Here is an 18,392-nt window from a genome sequence, read left to right on the forward strand (position 1 = left end):
GGCAAAGCTCTAGCAAACGAACTACACGATCTTTGTGCTAGGCTTAGGATTGGGTCTTGTCCATCACATCATTCTCCTAATGATGTGATCCCGTTATCAACGACATCCAATGTCCATAGCCAGGAAACCATGACTATCTGTTGATCACAACGAGCTAGTCAACTAGAGGCTCACTAGGGACATATTGTGGTCTATGTATTCACACGTGTATTACGATTTCCGGATAATACAGTTATAGCATGAATAAAAGACAATTATCATGAACAAGGAAATATAGTAATAACACTTTTATTATTGCCTCTAGGGCATATTTCCAACAGTCTCCCACTTGCACTAGAGTCAATAATCTAGTTCAGATCGCCATGTGATTAACACTCACAGGTCACATCGCCATGTGACTAATACCCAAGAGTTTTAGGTTTGATCATGTTGCTTGTGAGAGAGGTTTTAGTCAACGGGTCCGAACCTTTCAGATCCGTGTGTGCTTTACAAATCTCTATGTCATCTCCTAGATGTAGCTACCACGCTCTATTTGGAGCTATTCCAAATAACTGTTCTACTTGGAGCTATTCTAAATTGTTGCCCCATAATACGTATCCGGTATCTCTTCTTAGAGCTATCCGGATAGGTGTTAATTTTGCATCGACGTAACCTTTACGACGAACTCTTTTACCACCTCCATAATCGAGAAAATTCCTTGGTCCACTAGTTACCAAGGATAACTTTGACCGCTGTCTGTGATCCATTCATGGATCACTCTTGTACCCCTTGACTGACTCATGGCAAGGCACATTTCAGGTGCGGTACTCAGCATGGCATACTGTAGAGCCTATGTCTTAAGCATAGGGGACGACCTTCGTCCTTTCTCTCTATTCTGTCGAGGTCGAGCTTTAAGTCTTAACTTTGTACCTTACAACTCAGGCAAGAACTCCTTCTTTGACTGGTCCATCTTGAACACCTTCAAGATCATGTCAAGGTATGTGCTCATTTGAAAGTATTATTAAGCATTTTGATCTATCCTTATAGATCTTGATGCTCAATGTTCAAGTAGCTTAATCCAGGCTTTCATTGAAAAACACTTTCAAAATAACCCTATATGCTTTCCAGAAATTCTACGTCATTTCTGATCAACAATATGTCAACAACATATACTCATCAGAAATTCTATAGTGCTCCCACTCACTTCTTTGGAAATACAAGTTTCTCAGAAACTTTGTACAAACCCAAAATCTTTGATCATCATCAAAGCATACATTCCAACTCCGAGATGCTCACTCCAGTCCTTAGAAGGATTGCTGGAGCTTTGCATACTTATTAGCATCTTTCGGGATTGACAAAACCTTCCGGTTGTATCACATACAACCTTTCCTCAAGAAAATCGTCGAGGAAACAATGTTTTGACATCCTATCTGCAAGATTTCATAAATAATGCAGTAATCGCTAATATAATTCCAACAGACTCTTAGCATCGCTACGAGTGAGAAAATCTCATCGTAGTCAACTCCTTGAACTTGTCGGAAAACATCTTAACGACAAGTCGAGCTTTCTTAATGGTAATTCTTACCATCATTGTCTGTCTTCCTTTTAAAATCCATCCGTACTCATTTGCCTTACGACCATCGAGCCGTTCTGCCAAAGTCTTCACTTTGTTTTCATACATGGATCCTCTCTCGGATTTTATGGCCTCAAGCCATTTATCGGAATTCGGGCCCACCATCGCTTCTCCATAGCTCGTAGGCTCATTGTTGTCTAGCAACATGACTTCCAAGACAGGATTACGTACCACTCTCAAGTAGTACGCATCCTTGTCATCCTACGAGGTTTGGGAGTGACTTGATCTGAAGTTTCATGATCACTATCATAAGCTTCCACTTCAATTGGTGTAGGTGCCACGGGAACAACTTCCTGTGCCCTGCTACACACTGGTTGAAGTGATGGTTCAATAACCTCATCAAGTCTCCACCATCCTCCCACTCAATTCTTTCGAGAGAAACCTTTCCTCGAGAAAGGACCTGATTCAAGAAACAATCCTTTATTGCTTTTGGATCTGAGACAGGAGGTGTACCCAACTGTTTTGGGTGTCCTATGAAGATGCATTTTATCCGCTTTGGGTTCGAGCTTATCAATCCTGAAACTTTTTCACATAAGCGTTGCAGCCCCAAACCTTTAAGAAACGACAACTTAGGTTTCTCTAAACCATAATTCATATGGTGTCATCTCAACGGAATTATGTGGTGCCCTATTTAAAGTGAATGTGGTTGTCTCTAATGCCTAACCCATGGACAATAGTGGTAATTCGATAAGAGACATCATGGTACGCACCATATCCAATAGGGTGCAACTATGATGTTTGGACACACCATCACACTATGGTCTTCCAGGCGGTATTAATTGCGAAACAATTTCCACAATGTCTTAATTGTGTGCCAAAACTCGTAACTTAGATATTCACATCATAGACATTTTATCCTCTTGTCACAATGATCTTCTACTTCACTCTGAAATTACTTGAACCATTCAATAATTCAGACTTGTATTTCATCAAGTAAATATTCTCAACATCTACTCGAATCATCTGTGAAGTAAGATCATAACGATATTCACTGCATGCCTCAGCACTCATTGGATTGGATACATCAAAATGTGTTACTTCCAACAAGTTGCTATCTTGTTCCATCTTACTGAAAACGAGGCTTTTCAGTCATCTTGCCCATGTGGTATGATTTGCATATCTCAAGTGATTCAAAATCAAGTGAGTCCAAACGATCCATCTGCATGGAGTTTCTTCATGCGTATACACCAATAGACATGGTTCGCATGTCTCAAACTTTTCTAAAACGAGTGAGTCCAAAGATCCATCAACATGGAGCTTCTTCACGCGTTTTATACCATTATGACTTACATGGCAGTGCCACAAGTAAGTGGTACTATCATTACTATCTTATATCTTTTGGCATGAAAATGTGTATCATTACGATCGAGATTCAATAAACCATTCCTTTAGGTGCAAGACCATTGAAGGTTTTATTCAAATAAATAGAGTAATCATTATTCTCCTTAAATGAATAACCGTATTGCGATAGACATAATCCAATCATGTCTATGCTCAACGCAAGCACCAAATGACAATTATTCAGGTTTAATACTAATCTTGATGGTAGAGGGAGCGTGCGATGTTTGATCACATCAAACTTGGAAACACTTCCAACACATATCGTCAGCTCACCTTTAGCTAGTCTCCGTTTATTCCGTAGCTCTTTATTTCGAGTTACTAACACTTAGCAACCGAACCGGTATCTTATACCCTGGTGCTACTAGGAGTACTAGTAAAGTACACATTAACATAATCTATATCCAATATACTTCTATCGACCTTGCCAGCCTTCTTATCTACCAAGTATCTAGGGTAATTCTGCTCTAGCGGCTATTCCCCTTATCACAGAAGCACTTAGTCTCGGGTTTGGGTTCAACCTCGGGTTTCTTCACTGGTGCAGCAGCTGATTTGCTGTTTCATGAAGTATCCCTTCTTGCCCTTGCCCTTCTTGAAACTAGTGGTTTCACCAACCATCAACAATTGATGCTCCTTCTTGATTTCTACTTTCGCGGTGTCAAACATCGTGAATACCTCAAGGATCATCATGTCTATCCCTGATATGTTATAGTTCATCACGAAGCTCTAGCAGCTTGGTGGCAATGACTTTGGAGAAACATCACTATCTCATTTGGAAGATCAACTCCCACTCAATTCAAGTGATTGTTGCACTCAGACAATCTGAGCACAAGCTCAACGATTGAGATTTTCTCCCTTAGCTTGCAGGCTAAGAGAATCGTCGGAGGTCTTATACCTCTTGACGTGAGCACGAGCCTGAAATCCCAATTTCAGCCCTCGAAACATCTCATATGTTCCGCGACGTTTCGAAAACGTCTTTGGTGCCTCTACTTAAACCATTTAATTGAACTATCACGTAGTTATCAAAACGTGTATGTCCGATGTTCGCAACATCGACAAACGACGTTGGGGTTCAGCACACTGAGCGGTGCATTAAGGACATAAGCTTTCTACTGATCGCATAATCGCTACTATCAACTTTCAACTATATTTTCTCTAGGAACATATCTAAACAGTGGAACTAAAGCGCGAGCTTACGACATAATTTGCAAAAGGTCTTTTGACTATGTTCAGGATAATTAAGTTCATCTTATGAACTCCCACTTAGATAGACATCCCTCTGGTCATCTAAGTGATCACATGATCCGAGTCAACTAGGCCGTGTCCGATCATCACGTGAGACGGACTAGTCATCATCGGTGAACATCTTCATGTTGATCGTATCTACCATACGACTCATGCTCGACGTTTCGGTCTCCGTGTTCCGAGGCCATGTCTGCACATGCTAGGCTCGTCAAGTTAACTCTAAGTGTTTTCGCTGTGTAAAACTGTCTTACACCCGTTGTATGTGAACGTAAGAATCCATCACACCCGATCATCACGTGGTGCTTAGAAGCGACGAACTGTAGCAACGGTGCACAGTTAGGGGAGAACACTTCTTGAAATTTTGTAAGGGATCATCTTATTTACTAACGTCGTCCTAAGTAAACAAGATGCATAATCATAATAAACATCACATGCAATTATATAGTTGTGACATGATATGGCCAATATCATATAGCTCCATTGATCTTCATCTTCGGGGCTCCATGATCATCTTGTCACCGGCTTGACACCATGATTTCCATCATCGTGTCTTCATGAAGTTGTCACGCCAACGACTACTTCTACTTCTATGGCTAACGTGTTTAGCAATAAAGTAAAGTAAGTTACATGGCGTTGTTCAATGACACGCAGGTCATACAATAAATTAAGACAACTCCTATGGCTCCTGCCGGTTGTCATACTCATCGACATGCAAGTCGTGAATCCTATTACAAGAACATGATCAATCTCATACATCACATATCATTCATCACATTCTACTTGGCCATATCACATCACATAGCATACCCTGCAAAAACAAGTTAGACGTCCTCTAATTGTTGTTGCATGTTTTACGTGGCTGCTATGGGTTTCTAGCAAGAACGTTTCTTACCTACGCAAGACCATAACGTGATATGCCAATTGCTATTTACCCTTCATAAGGACCCTTTTCATCGAATCCGTTCCGACTAAAGTGGGAGAGACTGGCACCCGCTAGCCACCTTATGCACCAAGTGCATGTCAATCGGTGGAACCTGTCTCACGTAAGAGTACGTGTAAGGTCGGTCCGGGCCGCTTCATCCCACAATACCGTCGAAACAAGATTGGACTAGTAACGGTAAGCATATTGAACAACATCAACGCCCACAACTACTTTGTGTTCTACTCGTGCAAAGAATCTACGCAATAGACCTAGCTCATGATGCCACTGTTGGGTAACGTAGCAGAAATTCAAAATTTTCCTACGTGTCACCAAGATCTATCTATGGAGAGACCAGCAACGAGTAGAAAGAGAGTGCATCTACATACCCTTGTAGATCGCTAAGCGGAAGCATTCAAGTGAACGGGGTTGATGGAGTCGTACTCGTCGTGATTCAAATCACTGATGATCCTAGTGCCGAACGGACGGCACCTCCGCGTTCAACACACGTACAGCCCGGTGACGTCTCCCACGCCTTGATCCAGCAAGGAGAGAGGGAGAGGTTGAGGAAGACTCCATCCAACAGCAGCACAACGGCGTGGTGGTGGTGGAGGAGCGTGGCAATCCAGCAGGGCTTCGCCAAGCACCATGGGAGAGGAGGAGTAGGGAGAGAGGTAGGGCTGTGCCAGAACTTCGTGTATAGCTCCCATGCGCCTCCCCACTATATATAGGGGTGGAGGGGCTGGTTTCTTGCCCTCCAAGTCCATTGGGGCGTTGGCCAAGGTGGGAGGAAAGAAATCTCATTATTTCCTTCCCCACCGATTGTTATCCCCCCTTTTTAGGGATCTTGATCTTATCCCTTCGGGATATGATCTTATTCCTTCTAAGGGGGGATCTTGGTGCGCCTTGACCAGGGGTGTGGGGCCTTGCCCCCACTACCCACGTCCATGTGGGTCCCCCCATGCAGGTGGGCCCCACTCCGGAACCTTCTAGAACCTTCCCGGTACAATACCAAAAAATCCCGAATTTTCCGGTGGCCAAAATAGGACTTCCCATATATAAATCTTTACCTCCGGACCATTCCAGAACTCCTGGTGACGTCCGGGATCTCATCCGGGACTCCGAACAACATTCGGTAACCACATACAAACTTCCTTTATAACCCTAGCGTCATCGAACCTTAAGTGTGTAGACCCTACGGGTTCGGGAGACATGTAGACATGACCGAGACGTTCTCCGGTCAATAACCAACAGCGGGATCTGGATACCCATGATGGCTCCCACATGTTCCACGATGATCTCATCGGATGAACCACGATGTCAAGGACTTAATCAATCCCGTATTCAATTCCCTTTGTCTATCGGTATGTTACTTGCCCGAGATTCGATCGTCGGTATCCAATACCTTGTTCAATCTCGTTACCGGCAAGTCACTTTACTCGTTCCGTAACACATCATCCCGTGATCAACTCCTTGGTCACATTGCGCATATGATGATGTCTTACCGAGTGGGCCCAGAGATACCTCTCCGTTTACACGGAGTGACAAATCCCAGTCTCGATCCGCATAAAACAATAGATACTTTCGGAGATACCTGTAGTGCACCTTTATAGTCACCCAGTTACGTTGTGACGTTTGATACACCCAAAGCACTCCTACGGTATCCAGGAGTTACACGCTCTCATGGTCAAAGGAAGATATACTTGACATTGGCAAAGCTCTAGCAAACGAACTACACGATCTTTGTGCTAGGCTTAGGATTGGGTCTTGTCCATCACATCATTCTCCTAATGATGTGATCCCGTTATCAACGACATCCAATGTCCATAGCCAGGAAACCATGACTATCTGTTGATCACAACGAGCTAGTCAACTAGAGGCTCACTAGGGACATATTGTGGTCTATGTATTCACACGTGTATTACGATTTCCGGATAATACAGTTATAGCATGAATAAAAGACAATTATCATGAACAAGGAAATATAATAATAACACTTTTATTATTGCCTCTAGGGCATATTTCCAACATAATGTACCTTAAACCCTGCATTACTGAGGGCAGGAGAGGGCCGGCGAACTCTATATAAGCCACCCCCCTCCTCAGTATGAAGGGTTCGCACCCCTGTTATTCACACATCTATAATCCAATCGACCGCCTCCGGGCACCGAGATGTAGGGCTGTTACTTCCTCCGCGAAGGGCCTGAACTTGTACATTCTGGTGTGTTTACAACTTCTCCATAGCTGAGATCTAGCCTCTCCATACACACCCCCCTACATCACTGTCAGAGTTAGAACCACGACATCGGCCTCGATCTCTAGCATCTTGGCTTGCTTCTCCACCTCGAGCTCGAACATCTTGGCTTGCTTCTCCGCGTCCATCTCAAGCCTCCTCCTTTGGATCTCCATGAAAGCGTCCATTTGCTCCACCTTGAAACGCCGGCGCTCCTCCTCCCTTGAGTCCTTCTTGTTCATCATGCCCTCCACGCTTGCGATCAAGGCGTTGGATGCCGCATCCTGCTTGTCCTCCTTCTTGGAGTTGGTCTTTCCCCGCGACCGTGCCGGCTTGCCCTCCCCAACCTCCTCCATGGCTTTCTTCCCCCCACGCGACTTGAGGGTGGTATATTGCGCCTTGAACTTCTCCTCGTCCTTGATGACCCGAAAGCAATGGGAGAGGTTGAAGCACTTGCCGTTGTGTTGAACCTTGAATGCCTCCAAAGCTTGAAATGCCTACAAAATGTTTCCATGCAAGCATATGGGCAAATGATATGCAAATGAACACGCAAGCATGAACTTGATGACACAAAAGAGGGTGGCTTGCTAGCATACCATGTCTTGCATGCCGGTGCCGCTCATGGGGCGGGCCTTGATGCTCTCAAGAGTGGCGCAAAACTTGTTGCCCTCTTGTTGGATCACCCTCCATCGCTTGGAAATGGACACCCGCCCGCGCGTGCTCACAAGTTGGTAAGGCGGAAACTTCTTGCGCTCATGAAACTCTCGATGGACACGAATTCAAAAGGTTGACTGCTTTTGTTCGGCGCCCGTCTTGGGGTCTTGTCCAATGTCTCGCCAACACTAGCAAATAAGCTTGTCCTCGGCCGCCGTGTATGCCTTCATGCGCTTGCTCTTGCGCTTTGGCTTAGGGTCGGTGGCTTGGTTGGCGAGCTCGTCCTCGAACAAGGGCTCCACTTCGATGTCGCCCTCGTCCTTTTTCTCTAGCCCGTAGTCATCCGAGAACTCGTGGTCGAGTGGGAAGCCATCCAGGTCGATGCCGACCTAATCACGCATGAAGGCCGCCTGATCGGGATCATAGTCAGCGCCCGGCGTGGACGGCCCGCGACTGTCCTGGCTTTGTGTCTCGTCAAGATCGTAGTCAACGGCCGGCGCACCGCCCTCGAAGATGAGGTTCTGCATGTAGTCCTCGTCGATGGTGGACGACATTCCCTCGAACAGGTTGCGGGCCTCCGGGAGCATGCCGGTCGGCGTCTGCCGCGGACGTTTCCTCGCGCCACCGGATGACGAGCCACCGGCCACCGGGGTGGCGTTGAGGTCGATGGGTGCAGGCACGGGCATGGAAGGCGCGACCACGCTCACGTCGGGCGAGCACTCCCCGGAGAGGTGGGAGGCCTGCGGGTACACGTGGAAGCCGGGCACCGGGTTGCAAGCCGACGCGCGGGGCGAGTCGGGCAGCACCATCCAAGGAAACGCAGATGAGCCGGTGCTGGCCACGGCGATGGCGGCGTTGAGGAGGCCGTGCTGGCCAGGGTTTAACCCTAGCATGTAGAGCGCCTCCTCGTTGCCGCCGTGACGCGGGCGTTGGTGACCTCCTGCTGCGTGGCGGCGGCGACGGCGGCCTGCGCGGCGGTCTCATCTCTCGCGTCCGCGGTGTGCCTCCGGTCCTTCCTCTTGGCCGACTCCCACACCCGCTGTGCGGGCGTCAGCGGCTTCTTTGGCTTTGCCGCGGCAGCGGTCTTGCGCGGGGCATGAGGCTTGCCTTTCCAGGCTGGGGCGGGGGCGCCGGACAAGGCGAGGGAGGCGGGGTGCCGGACGAGGTAAGGGAGGCGAGGCCGGCGGCGGCAGCGAGGTCGATGGCGTCCTCCATGACGGGAGGTGGGGCGGGAGCACGCGGGCGGGGGATTTTTGGGGAAAATGGGGGGAATGGTGGTGGCTGCCACCGACCGGCGGGCTCCGTCTTGTGTCCGCGCCGACGCAAATCTGGCTTAAAAATGGGCCGGAAATGGGTCGGCAGACAGACGCGCGTTCGTTCGGATCGGCGCGTTGGGCCGATTTTTGTGTCCGCGCCAATCCAAACGGACGCCAGCGTATGAAATGGGTCGTCTCATTGGAGTTGCTCTTAGGAGAAGTAGAAAGGTGGCCTACTGCTCGACAGTTGATTTACCATCCAACGGTGGCTGGACACTCAGTTGCTATCCCAAGCAAATCCCATGTGCGCTTTGGGTTATTCGATATGCACGCGGCCGCCGCCGCCGCTCGCCCGCCGTTCGTCCCCAGTAACGGAAGCTTCTAGAAACCTCACCAGCCGCCGCGGATGCGCACCTGCCTTCTCCCGGCGTCCCCCTTCCCAGCGCGCGTTACGGGCGCCAGCCTCCCACACCGCGACGCACTGCACTGGCCGTGAGAGACTGGCAGGCTTGGAACTTCGGATCGCATTGCGCTGCTGGGTGGTTGCTGAGTCCTGGAGTCGCCGCGGCGAGCGGATTGTGTAAGTCCCGTTGCGTACGCTTCTTCCTCAAATGGAATTTGTTTCATGAGCTGAGCTTTCAGGCTTCTTATCTCCAGTTCATGAATTTGGTGAGTTGAAGTACAGTAGCTAATTTCGATCTGTGTGACTTACTGTGCATAGTCGTCAAATTTGGTCGTTGAATGATCTCTCACCGCATCTGCTGGTCATGCTGAAACTAGTTTTCTTAGTGCACTAATTAAATACAGTAGCAGTTTTGCAAAGTTGATATAGCTAGCTAGCTGCTGTGAGTGTGATATCTAATGACTTCCAATTTGAACACCCAGAGTTATTATTATCTGCCGAGAAAAATGAAGTAGCTATTCAGTTGCCATAACATGAAATTCCAGTTTTCACTCGTACTAATTTGTTGAAGAATTTGACCATTTTGGATCATTATCATCTAAATAGTTGCAGTCTCAAAGCGCACAAGCTAACAATTAAAAGGTCAGAGTACCTCAGTTAGCTACTGTAGAATTTATGTCTATCATCCATTTTTTTGACTAGTTATCTTGGTGAAACATTCAATATTGCTAATATTTGTTGCCTGAAAGTGATATTCTTCCCTAAAACGACCAATTCAGCGGAGGTCTACCCTCCCCAAACATTTGATCTGCAGAACAGATTTAAAACTGTTTCCATCACATCTTCGTATCTACATTTAGCTAGTCTATAACTGTAACTCCAAGTCTCCCACTGATTCCTGGGTGGCATTTTCTTCATGATTTCACCAAGTCGCTCGATTCCTGTTTGCTGAGATCTAGGCAACTTCCTCAAATGAGAGTCCTACTTCATATACTATGCATTGCTCTTTCCACAGTCTATATTTTTGAGCATCCTTAATCAAACTTCCATAAGAAACAACTGGTCACCATCTCGAATTACTGTTATATCGTCAATTTCAGCAAAATCTTGATTGAACAGCTTCACAGGACAATAACCCGGAAACTTCTCACCTACAGAAAAAATGCAGGATAAGTACATTCACACTAAAAGAAGGATTGCACTGCATGATTAGACTATGCAATGCTGGTTTCTGGCATTAGGAGAGTTGTAACGGGGCCTTCACACTATTATGGTACTACAATTACTGGATGATTTCAACAGACTTGATCACTGAGCTAAGTCAATTACTGTTCATTTTTAAGGGGGGAAGCAAAGGAACTGAAAATTTCCAAAACTAAAACAGGGCGCAACTAAATCCGGAAAATATTCATGTATGATGCCAACTACAAATGACAGATGCCAGAAGGTTCTGGCTTTAGCTATTTGGGGTTAATACAAACCCTGTGGGGCATTGATTCATCGACTTAGTATATTAAAATCAGAGTTAGCTAGGGCCTGGGCCTGATGCTTTGGGGATATGGGCAACACTTGACGTACTGTGACCAGTTAAACAAAAAATCAGGTGTAGGAGTAGTTAACAAACATAAACTTTACTTGAACAGTTATAAGTTAAGTTTGTAGTGTGATAAAGTTATGTTAGCATAGCTTATCACAATGTAGTGGTTTGCTAACCAATACTGTGTGATAAAGTTATGTTCTGGTCATGATCCCGCATTATATAACTCCTTTCGATTCTCATATAAAATCCAAGTCAGAATAGCGATAGGCTATGAGAAACCTAAGCAACCTCATCTGCACTGACAAGGTGAAGCCCCTATCCATAAAATAGCTGAGAAGCTATAAGAAGCTAAACCCTCCTATACTGGACGTTAATTCTTAATCATGCATCTGAATTATATGATACTTACGAGCTATGCCGAAAAGTTGATCCAGAGATTCTGGTAGATTTATGACTTCTGCATATGGTACTGCTAAGCTTTTGTTCTGTTGTGGATGCATATGAATTGTCACTCTTTTTCTTTCTGAAACCACAGAACCAGCTTCTGTGCGTGTATCAGTGATCTCCTGGAGTTCTCCAGCAACTAAGCATGTAAGCATTTTATCTGTGATTTTTGGCTGCCCTAATATTGTGTCTTGCCGTATGTTTTTGAACCTCTCTCGAGCCCCTCCATATCCTGTCATGCAGTTGTCGGTCGATGTATGTTCATGCTCATCTGCCTTCCATTTGTCCGTAAGCTGACTTGTAGCAACATGATTTTCCATACTTTCACCTTTATCAGGAAAATCAATGTTTGTATTAAAGGAACCCTGTTCCGTAGTACTGTGAATTGCTCCATGTCTGTCTGATTCAATGAGTTCTTTACAACGTTCTTCACTGCAAGCCAGTCTTATTGTTTCTCCTGCTTTTGATTCATTGTTTATGTTGACCTGATTGGATGCAAAACATCCGTTGTACTCTCCAAAGTGTTGATCGAGCGTCTCTTCGCATACTTCCATCGTGTCAGTAGAGAACCTTTGATCCGAGTTCATTTTCTGCCAAATGCACAAGAATACTAATTTCGTTCTATATAAACAACTCAATTATCTAAACATGATGCCATAATTATAAAAAAGCTGGTGAACTCACCTGGTAAAGATTGTTCATTATAATTTCCTTGTCGTGTTTGTTTTCCTGAATAATGTTTTTTAGCACTGTTGTGTTAAGCCTTAATAGTTGTGAAATTCTGGACGTGCGGAATGTAAATGGCTGGGGAATGTTGCAGAGAACTCCTATTTCACCAAATATGTCACCACCTGATAGTAGTTTCTCAACCTGGATTTTGTAATGATACATATCAGATTCTGCATTAACTTGTATCCTTTAAAATACATGATCATGTGTCATCTCTTACCTTTTCTCGCCCATCAATCATTATCCGTTCTTCCTGCCAAACAAAATAGCACAAGTTACACTAGTATGCATGGTTGTAAGAAACTGCAGTATCTTGACAATCATCAATCTTATAGTTGGACTAACCACTGCTCCTGAAACTAATATGTAAACATCTGTAGGCGTTTCATTCTGGAGTATGACAGTTTCTCTTGGTGGGTAGTACTCTGCTTCCATTGTGGTAACCTACATGTAGGCGATAACATATTACCTTCTAAACGTTGATGATATTCAGTGTACACTATTTTACACTTGCTCTACAATAAGTAACTATTTTTGTGTTCATACCAATTGGAGCCTGCAAGTAAAAGAAACACCATGAAAAAGATATATTTTTTCTAGGACAGGGAGGTATAAATGGCACGCTATGCTTGAACGAATTGCCTTGGGGAGACTATCCAATGTTTCCTTCTGTTTCAGCCCTTCTGTCTTATACCTCAGGCAGATATGAGCTAGCATTTCATCCCTAATTTGTTCAGGTAACTGATTCCTTGCAGCAAACCGAGAGGCAGCATGGATGGTATCTCTCTGCAGAGCTGAAGACAGGAAGGTTAGGAGGAATAAAACAGTATATGATACTCTTGAAATAAAGCTCTTGCTTCTATGCATGTGAACACATGTGAGCCGTACACATTCAGGTATATCTACATGCATTTTAATTAGCCAGAGTTTTCATGTGTATCTGAACATGCATGACCTTAAGCCATTAGGAGTCCAGAGCCAGGACATGCTAGTGACATACTCCCTCTGTCCCAAAATAAGTGTCTCAACTTTGTACTAACTTTAGTATAAAGTTGTACTAAGCTTGAGACACTTATTTTGGGACGGAGGGAGTATCTATAAGCATGCTGTGATTTGTTTTTTCAGCCTATCCTGACCTACAGTCTATAAGGTCCATATGTATTACGTGGAACTGGCTCCTCTAACTTCGCTCCTATGAAGTTAGGGAAACAGTACCCTAACTTAGTCTGCACGGTACAAACAAGTTCACATGCTTCTTACTTCCATTTCCGTTTCTTATTCCAATCCTTATGTAAAGCCAGGCAGGAATATCAACAATCACAGAATGACAAAACAAATCTTGAAAGGTATTTGGAAGAGTACGTACAAAGTTCCTGGTACGGCAACTTCCCTGGACAACTAGGTTTGTCATGTTACCAATGAGGTATGCTGTCAATCCCAGGTTAAATAGCATGAAACATATGCAAAATGACATTTCTCTTGGATTCTCCGCATGTAAATCGCCATAACCAGTTGTTGTGAGTGTTGTAATGGACCAATAAATTGCTGTCACATATCGAATCCATAGACTCTCTGATCTGTAGTTTGGTATTGCTGCTCCTATCCAGGTTCTTGATGGATCGGGATATGTATCAGCTATTAAGTAAATGAAACATCCTGAACAATGTATTGCAAAAAGAGTAACCTGCAATGCTCAGTCAAACATGCAGAGTTATGTTTTATTCATCAGGGCAGTAATACATCAATTTGTTTCATACTTGGAGAGGAGAGGATGCAAACTTACAGAAATTAGTTTGGTGCACCTTATCCAGTAGTAGTTCAATCGGATATCCTTTTCAAGCCTAGAGGGGCGATTTACCTTAGTAATTTTCGGTTCTCTTATTTTCAAGTTTCAAATAATAAAACGACACATACCTGGCAAATAAAGCACTGAGGCGTCGGAGACGCCATAATCGAAGCATGTTAAGTGTCCTATAGGCAAGGCCATTTCCATGCTTGTTAAAGAGTAGCCCAAACGGTTGATATGGAATCGTGGAACAGACGTCAAGAATGAACCAGGAAGAGAGATATCTGTGTACAGGCTCATGTCAGTGTTGTTCAAATTGTTAGCTTTGCACATGTGCTTTACCATTAAGAATGACACGGTTGAGGTGCAAGTACCAACCTAGCTGCAATCCTTTTTGGATTATCCACTAGAAGATAAGACTTGTGATCAAGATACGCTAGAAAAAAGGTGAGAACAATATCAATTGCGAAGAAGCTGTTGACAATGTTCTCAACTAGGAAAAGCTTCCATGAGAGATGTCTCAGAAATGCTAGCTCAAACGGGTAGATCCATGCTGAATAAACAACGAGCACAAGCAAGAACGTTTCCCAGATCCTGCAGACCCACAAGAGTGGAAGACTATACTAAGTATTTGTGTACACATACATATATGATGCGAGAGAAAGTAAAGAGTGTGATTTTACCTGTAACGGGAATCATAGGGAGAAATGATGAATTTTCTCAACTTGATAGATTGGTTTGCTCTTGCTCCTAGAGATGGGAGTAGGTCATTGTGGAAGATGTTGCTAATATTATCCATTGTAGTATCTATGAAGCAGGGCGTATCTTACCGTCGATCCTAGTTCCTACAGGCTATTTGGATTATTGAAGAGGATTTTAGTCTTGCCATGCCTTTGAACCTTCATGGATGGTACTATTCTGTGTTGAAGTATTGGTTGTGCAGAATAAATAAGAGTTTGGCTTGGCTCCAAGAAAGAAGAGGATGGAGGAAGCAACGGAAGTGAGATCCTTGATGTGGCCATTAAAAGATAGTGACCTTTTATTTGTTCTTTTTTGTTTCTACATGAAAATAAACAAACAAGTGGTCTGAGTCTACTGTTCATGGTTTTGGTAGGTTCGCTATGAATGGGCTGTAACTGTTTTGGTTTACCATTACCTAGTGTGGTCAGGGTTTAGGAGATGATGTTTGCAGTCCTTTGGAAAGTATTTCTTTTCAGATTTCACAGACAGGTTATGCAGAATTATAGGCATAATTAATTATAAGTAAAAAAATTGGAAGTTCATATGATGAAATATCATTTTCTGTAATTCACCCATTAACTTTGTCTGTAGGGAGGGACTCCATAGTAGTGAAGTGAAATTTTAGTCCCAAGGTAAAAAGAATATGCTTTGCTGCCTGCGTAAAGTCATGATATATGCTACTCCCTCCGATCCGAATTAATTGATGCAACCTCTATACATTGCATCATTTAATTCGGATCGGAGGGAGTACTGATCTTGCCGTGAAGTAATTGGAAGCATTTTACTGGCCTCTGAAATGAAAAACTGGATATAACATTCTAGTTGAAGATAAAGGATTGTTACGATTAATTTCTCGCAAGGGTCCTGGGCTCATTGGAAAATTAAAATCTTGTGCCGCCGCAAAGATTAGTTTACACTATGAGAATAGGGGATTCAATAATATTCTTCTCTTTGGCTGCGTAGCTAACCAGAAATGTTTCCATTTGCTTTTATTTTGTGATGCTGTCAAAGTAACAACTGAAGTGAGCTTAAATGCTGTTACAGCTCTTAGCATCCTCTCCCATGCTCTGCATGTTGGCAGTTATGTTGTATACTTCTTCTGGTCAGTAGATAGGTCTATTCAATATGCCTGGGACCATTTTTTTGGGCAATAATAAAGGCCAGTCACCACTAGTATCATTACTTTCTGATCCTTGAGCAATCTAATCATCTACCAGACATTAAATATTTTTTCTCGTTGACCACAGGTAAAGAACCTTGTGTTATTTGTGTCGCTTCCTATTTCATATATCCTCTTCTGACAATCTAAATAATAAGAATATACTCCCTCTGTACACTAATATAAGACGTTTTAGATCACTACTTTACTACTAGTTAAGTTGAAATAAGCCTTATACACAGTAATACATTATCTCCATGGTTGTAGATGTTTCATGCACCTTTCTTGCGACGCGTGGCTGTTACTGGAAACTTACAACCACTTGAAATTGACCATGTCTTGCTTATTTGCCTTCGCGGGTTTACTGGGAGTATCAAGAAAGAAATATCCTGCTTTCTGGATCCTGTGAGCAAATGTGCAAGTTGCGCGGCTTCAGCTTATCCTGCCTCACAAAGTCACAATCCACTGACTTCCATCACGGGCTTCCTGGGAGCTTTGCATCTTGGTGACATCTGTGCCCGGTACTTTTCAACTTTCATCACGTGTGACTATTTGATGATCACCTTTCTTTCTTATGTCACCCTCAGGTTTTGCTAACATGTGAACTTGCTTTTTATACATATCAGCATCTGGAAATGATTTGGTTTTCCATGCACAGAAGTGCAAATTCGTGGAGAATGGAGATGACTCTGGGATTTTCGGCCCATTTTCGCAGAGTAGTGGCTTCCGCGTTGTTGACCAGCAGGGACCCCTATGTGTAAGAATTTTATAAACCACTGACCGGTTGGATTAGGTTTCAGCTTGTAGATTTTGCATGTGATTTGAGTTTTGCCGTTTTGGAAATGGAAACCGATGTAACTGGTTAATTGCAAGACTGGATTTTCTCTTGAAAAGAAGTACTGAATTGGGCAAAGACTGGTTTTGACTGAGTTGCTCCTGATCTGTTTACTGCATCGTCAGTGTCTTCTTTCTCACTCGAATTACGCAAAACTGGACTGTTTGGTTGATCCATCGCCTGCCATTTACACCTCAAATTCAGTCGTTTGGTTATACCCGTTTCATCTTCAGGAAGTACTACCTCCGCAGTTTAAATTGAACTGCCAAAACGTTTTATAATTAGGAACAGAGGGAGCATATCATATGGCCTAGGGAGAGGCTTAGACGAAAGAACCCCTCGCCTCAGGCCCCTTAAATGGACGTTTCTTTTTAGTTTTATTACTTTTATTTATATTTCTGAAATATATGCAGATTTTATTTAAATCTTAAAAAAATTAATTGCTCGTTTGAAATATGTTCACGCAGTGCAAAAAGAATGTTCATGCAACTTAAAAAAATGTTGATAGCATTTGAAAAAAAATGTTTGTGACATAAAAAAGGATAACACACTTGGAAAAAAATGTCTGTGACATTTAAAAAACTATTTAACAATGTATTTTTTTTTTGCATAATTCAAGAACATGTTCATATCATTCAGAAAAATGTACATGACATTTCAAAAAATGCTCATTGTTTCAGAAAAAATGTACGTGACATTTAACAAAAATGTTTATACAATGTAAAAAAAATGTTGTGTAGGTTTTTGAAAATTTAAGTATCATCCAAAAAATTTATGTGACATTTAAAAGAAATATTCACATGTTTCAAAAATATTCATGATTTTAATAAAAAAAGCATACAATGTAAAAAAAACTTTACATAGTTCAATACAAGAATTACTTGCCATTAAAAAATGATCACATGTATTTGGAAAATGTTTAGCATTTATTTGAAAAAAAGTTCAAAACAAGTATTTGAGAAAAAGTATACATCATATATTTGAAAATTTCAACGTGTATAAAAAATGTTCCACGTGTCTACTATAAATGTAGAATGTGTATTGAAAAAACTAGACATGTGTTAAAAAGAAGGCGCGTGCTACGCGTCGGCCAGCGGATCTTTTTAAAAGATCCGCCGCCTCGCAAGCCGTCCGATCTAGATTGCTCAGCTTAGAACCATCTTTGCAGCAAGAGTCTTGTTTCAGAAACAATAGAGACTATTGCAACAAGAACTTTGTTTGAGAAACATATCAGTGATTATTGCAATAATAGATCTGTTTCGGAAACATTGGTGACATTGCAAAGCATCTCTGTGTATAATCCTTCTTTGCAGCAAGAGCTTTGTTTCAGTAACACCGTTGACCACTGCAACAAGGTCTTTGTTTTGGAAACATGACGCGCAAGGTTGGGACTGATCCAGCAGGGAGGGCTCCTCGACACTGACAGCGGCGACGGAGAGGCCGTGCGCTGCCCCACGTGTCGCTGGAACGACGATCGGGCCTTGCAGATACCAGTCAC

At 43.4% G+C, this 18,392-nt stretch overlaps 1 protein-coding gene and 1 long non-coding RNA gene across 5 annotated transcripts; one reads left to right on the plus strand and one right to left on the minus strand.

Annotated features, from left to right (window-relative positions):
• Positions 1-9,577: 9,577 nt before the first annotated feature.
• On the plus strand, positions 9,578-16,976 carry LOC119267535. 3 transcript variants are annotated; one of them, XR_005132479.1, is made up of 5 exons: positions 9,578-9,837; positions 11,736-11,791; positions 13,129-13,796; positions 15,492-16,580; positions 16,686-16,976. It is a non-coding gene; the product is annotated as an uncharacterized LOC119267535 (long non-coding RNA). The 3 variants fall into 3 exon arrangements; XR_005132478.1 differs by lacking the exon at positions 11,736-11,791; XR_005132480.1 differs by lacking the exon at positions 9,578-9,837 and having other exon boundaries at positions 16,327-16,580.
• LOC119267534 (potassium channel KAT2-like) lies at positions 10,481-15,485 on the minus strand. Of its 2 annotated transcripts, none has more exons than XM_037548932.1 (11): positions 14,843-15,485; positions 14,538-14,753; positions 14,288-14,443; positions 14,176-14,214; positions 13,740-13,983; positions 12,920-13,159; positions 12,719-12,817; positions 12,594-12,626; positions 12,329-12,514; positions 11,610-12,234; positions 10,481-10,811 (listed from the first exon to the last, which is right to left on the minus strand). In XM_037548932.1, exons 1-11 carry the CDS (start codon positions 14,956-14,958, stop codon positions 10,699-10,701), a joined length of 2,067 nt encoding a protein of 688 aa, XP_037404829.1. In that variant the 5' UTR covers positions 14,959-15,485; the 3' UTR covers positions 10,481-10,698. The 2 variants fall into 2 exon arrangements, with proteins under 2 accessions (XP_037404829.1, XP_037404828.1); XM_037548931.1 differs by having other exon boundaries at positions 13,740-14,057; positions 14,157-14,214.
• Positions 16,977-18,392: the final 1,416 nt, after the last annotated feature.

The sequence above is a fragment of the Triticum dicoccoides genome, chromosome 3A, assembly GCF_002162155.2.
Source record: "Triticum dicoccoides isolate Atlit2015 ecotype Zavitan chromosome 3A, WEW_v2.0, whole genome shotgun sequence".
Lineage (NCBI taxonomy): Eukaryota > Viridiplantae > Streptophyta > Magnoliopsida > Poales > Poaceae > Triticum > Triticum dicoccoides.

What these genes read in the sequence shown, in the direction of transcription:
- LOC119267534 (XM_037548931.1), bottom strand. Translation starts at nt 14,958, where the DNA reads ATGGATAATATTAGCAACATCTTCCACAATGACCTACTCCCATCTCTA. An exon ending in CCCTATGATTCCCGTTACAG is followed by an intron (nt 14,754 to 14,842) that starts GTAAAATCACAC and finishes GTGGGTCTGCAG; the next exon opens with GATCTGGGAAACGTTCTTGC. An exon ending in TCAACTTTTCGGCATAGCTC is followed by an intron (nt 10,812 to 11,609) that starts GTAAGTATCATA and finishes TTTTTTCTGTAG; the next exon opens with GTGAGAAGTTTCCGGGTTAT.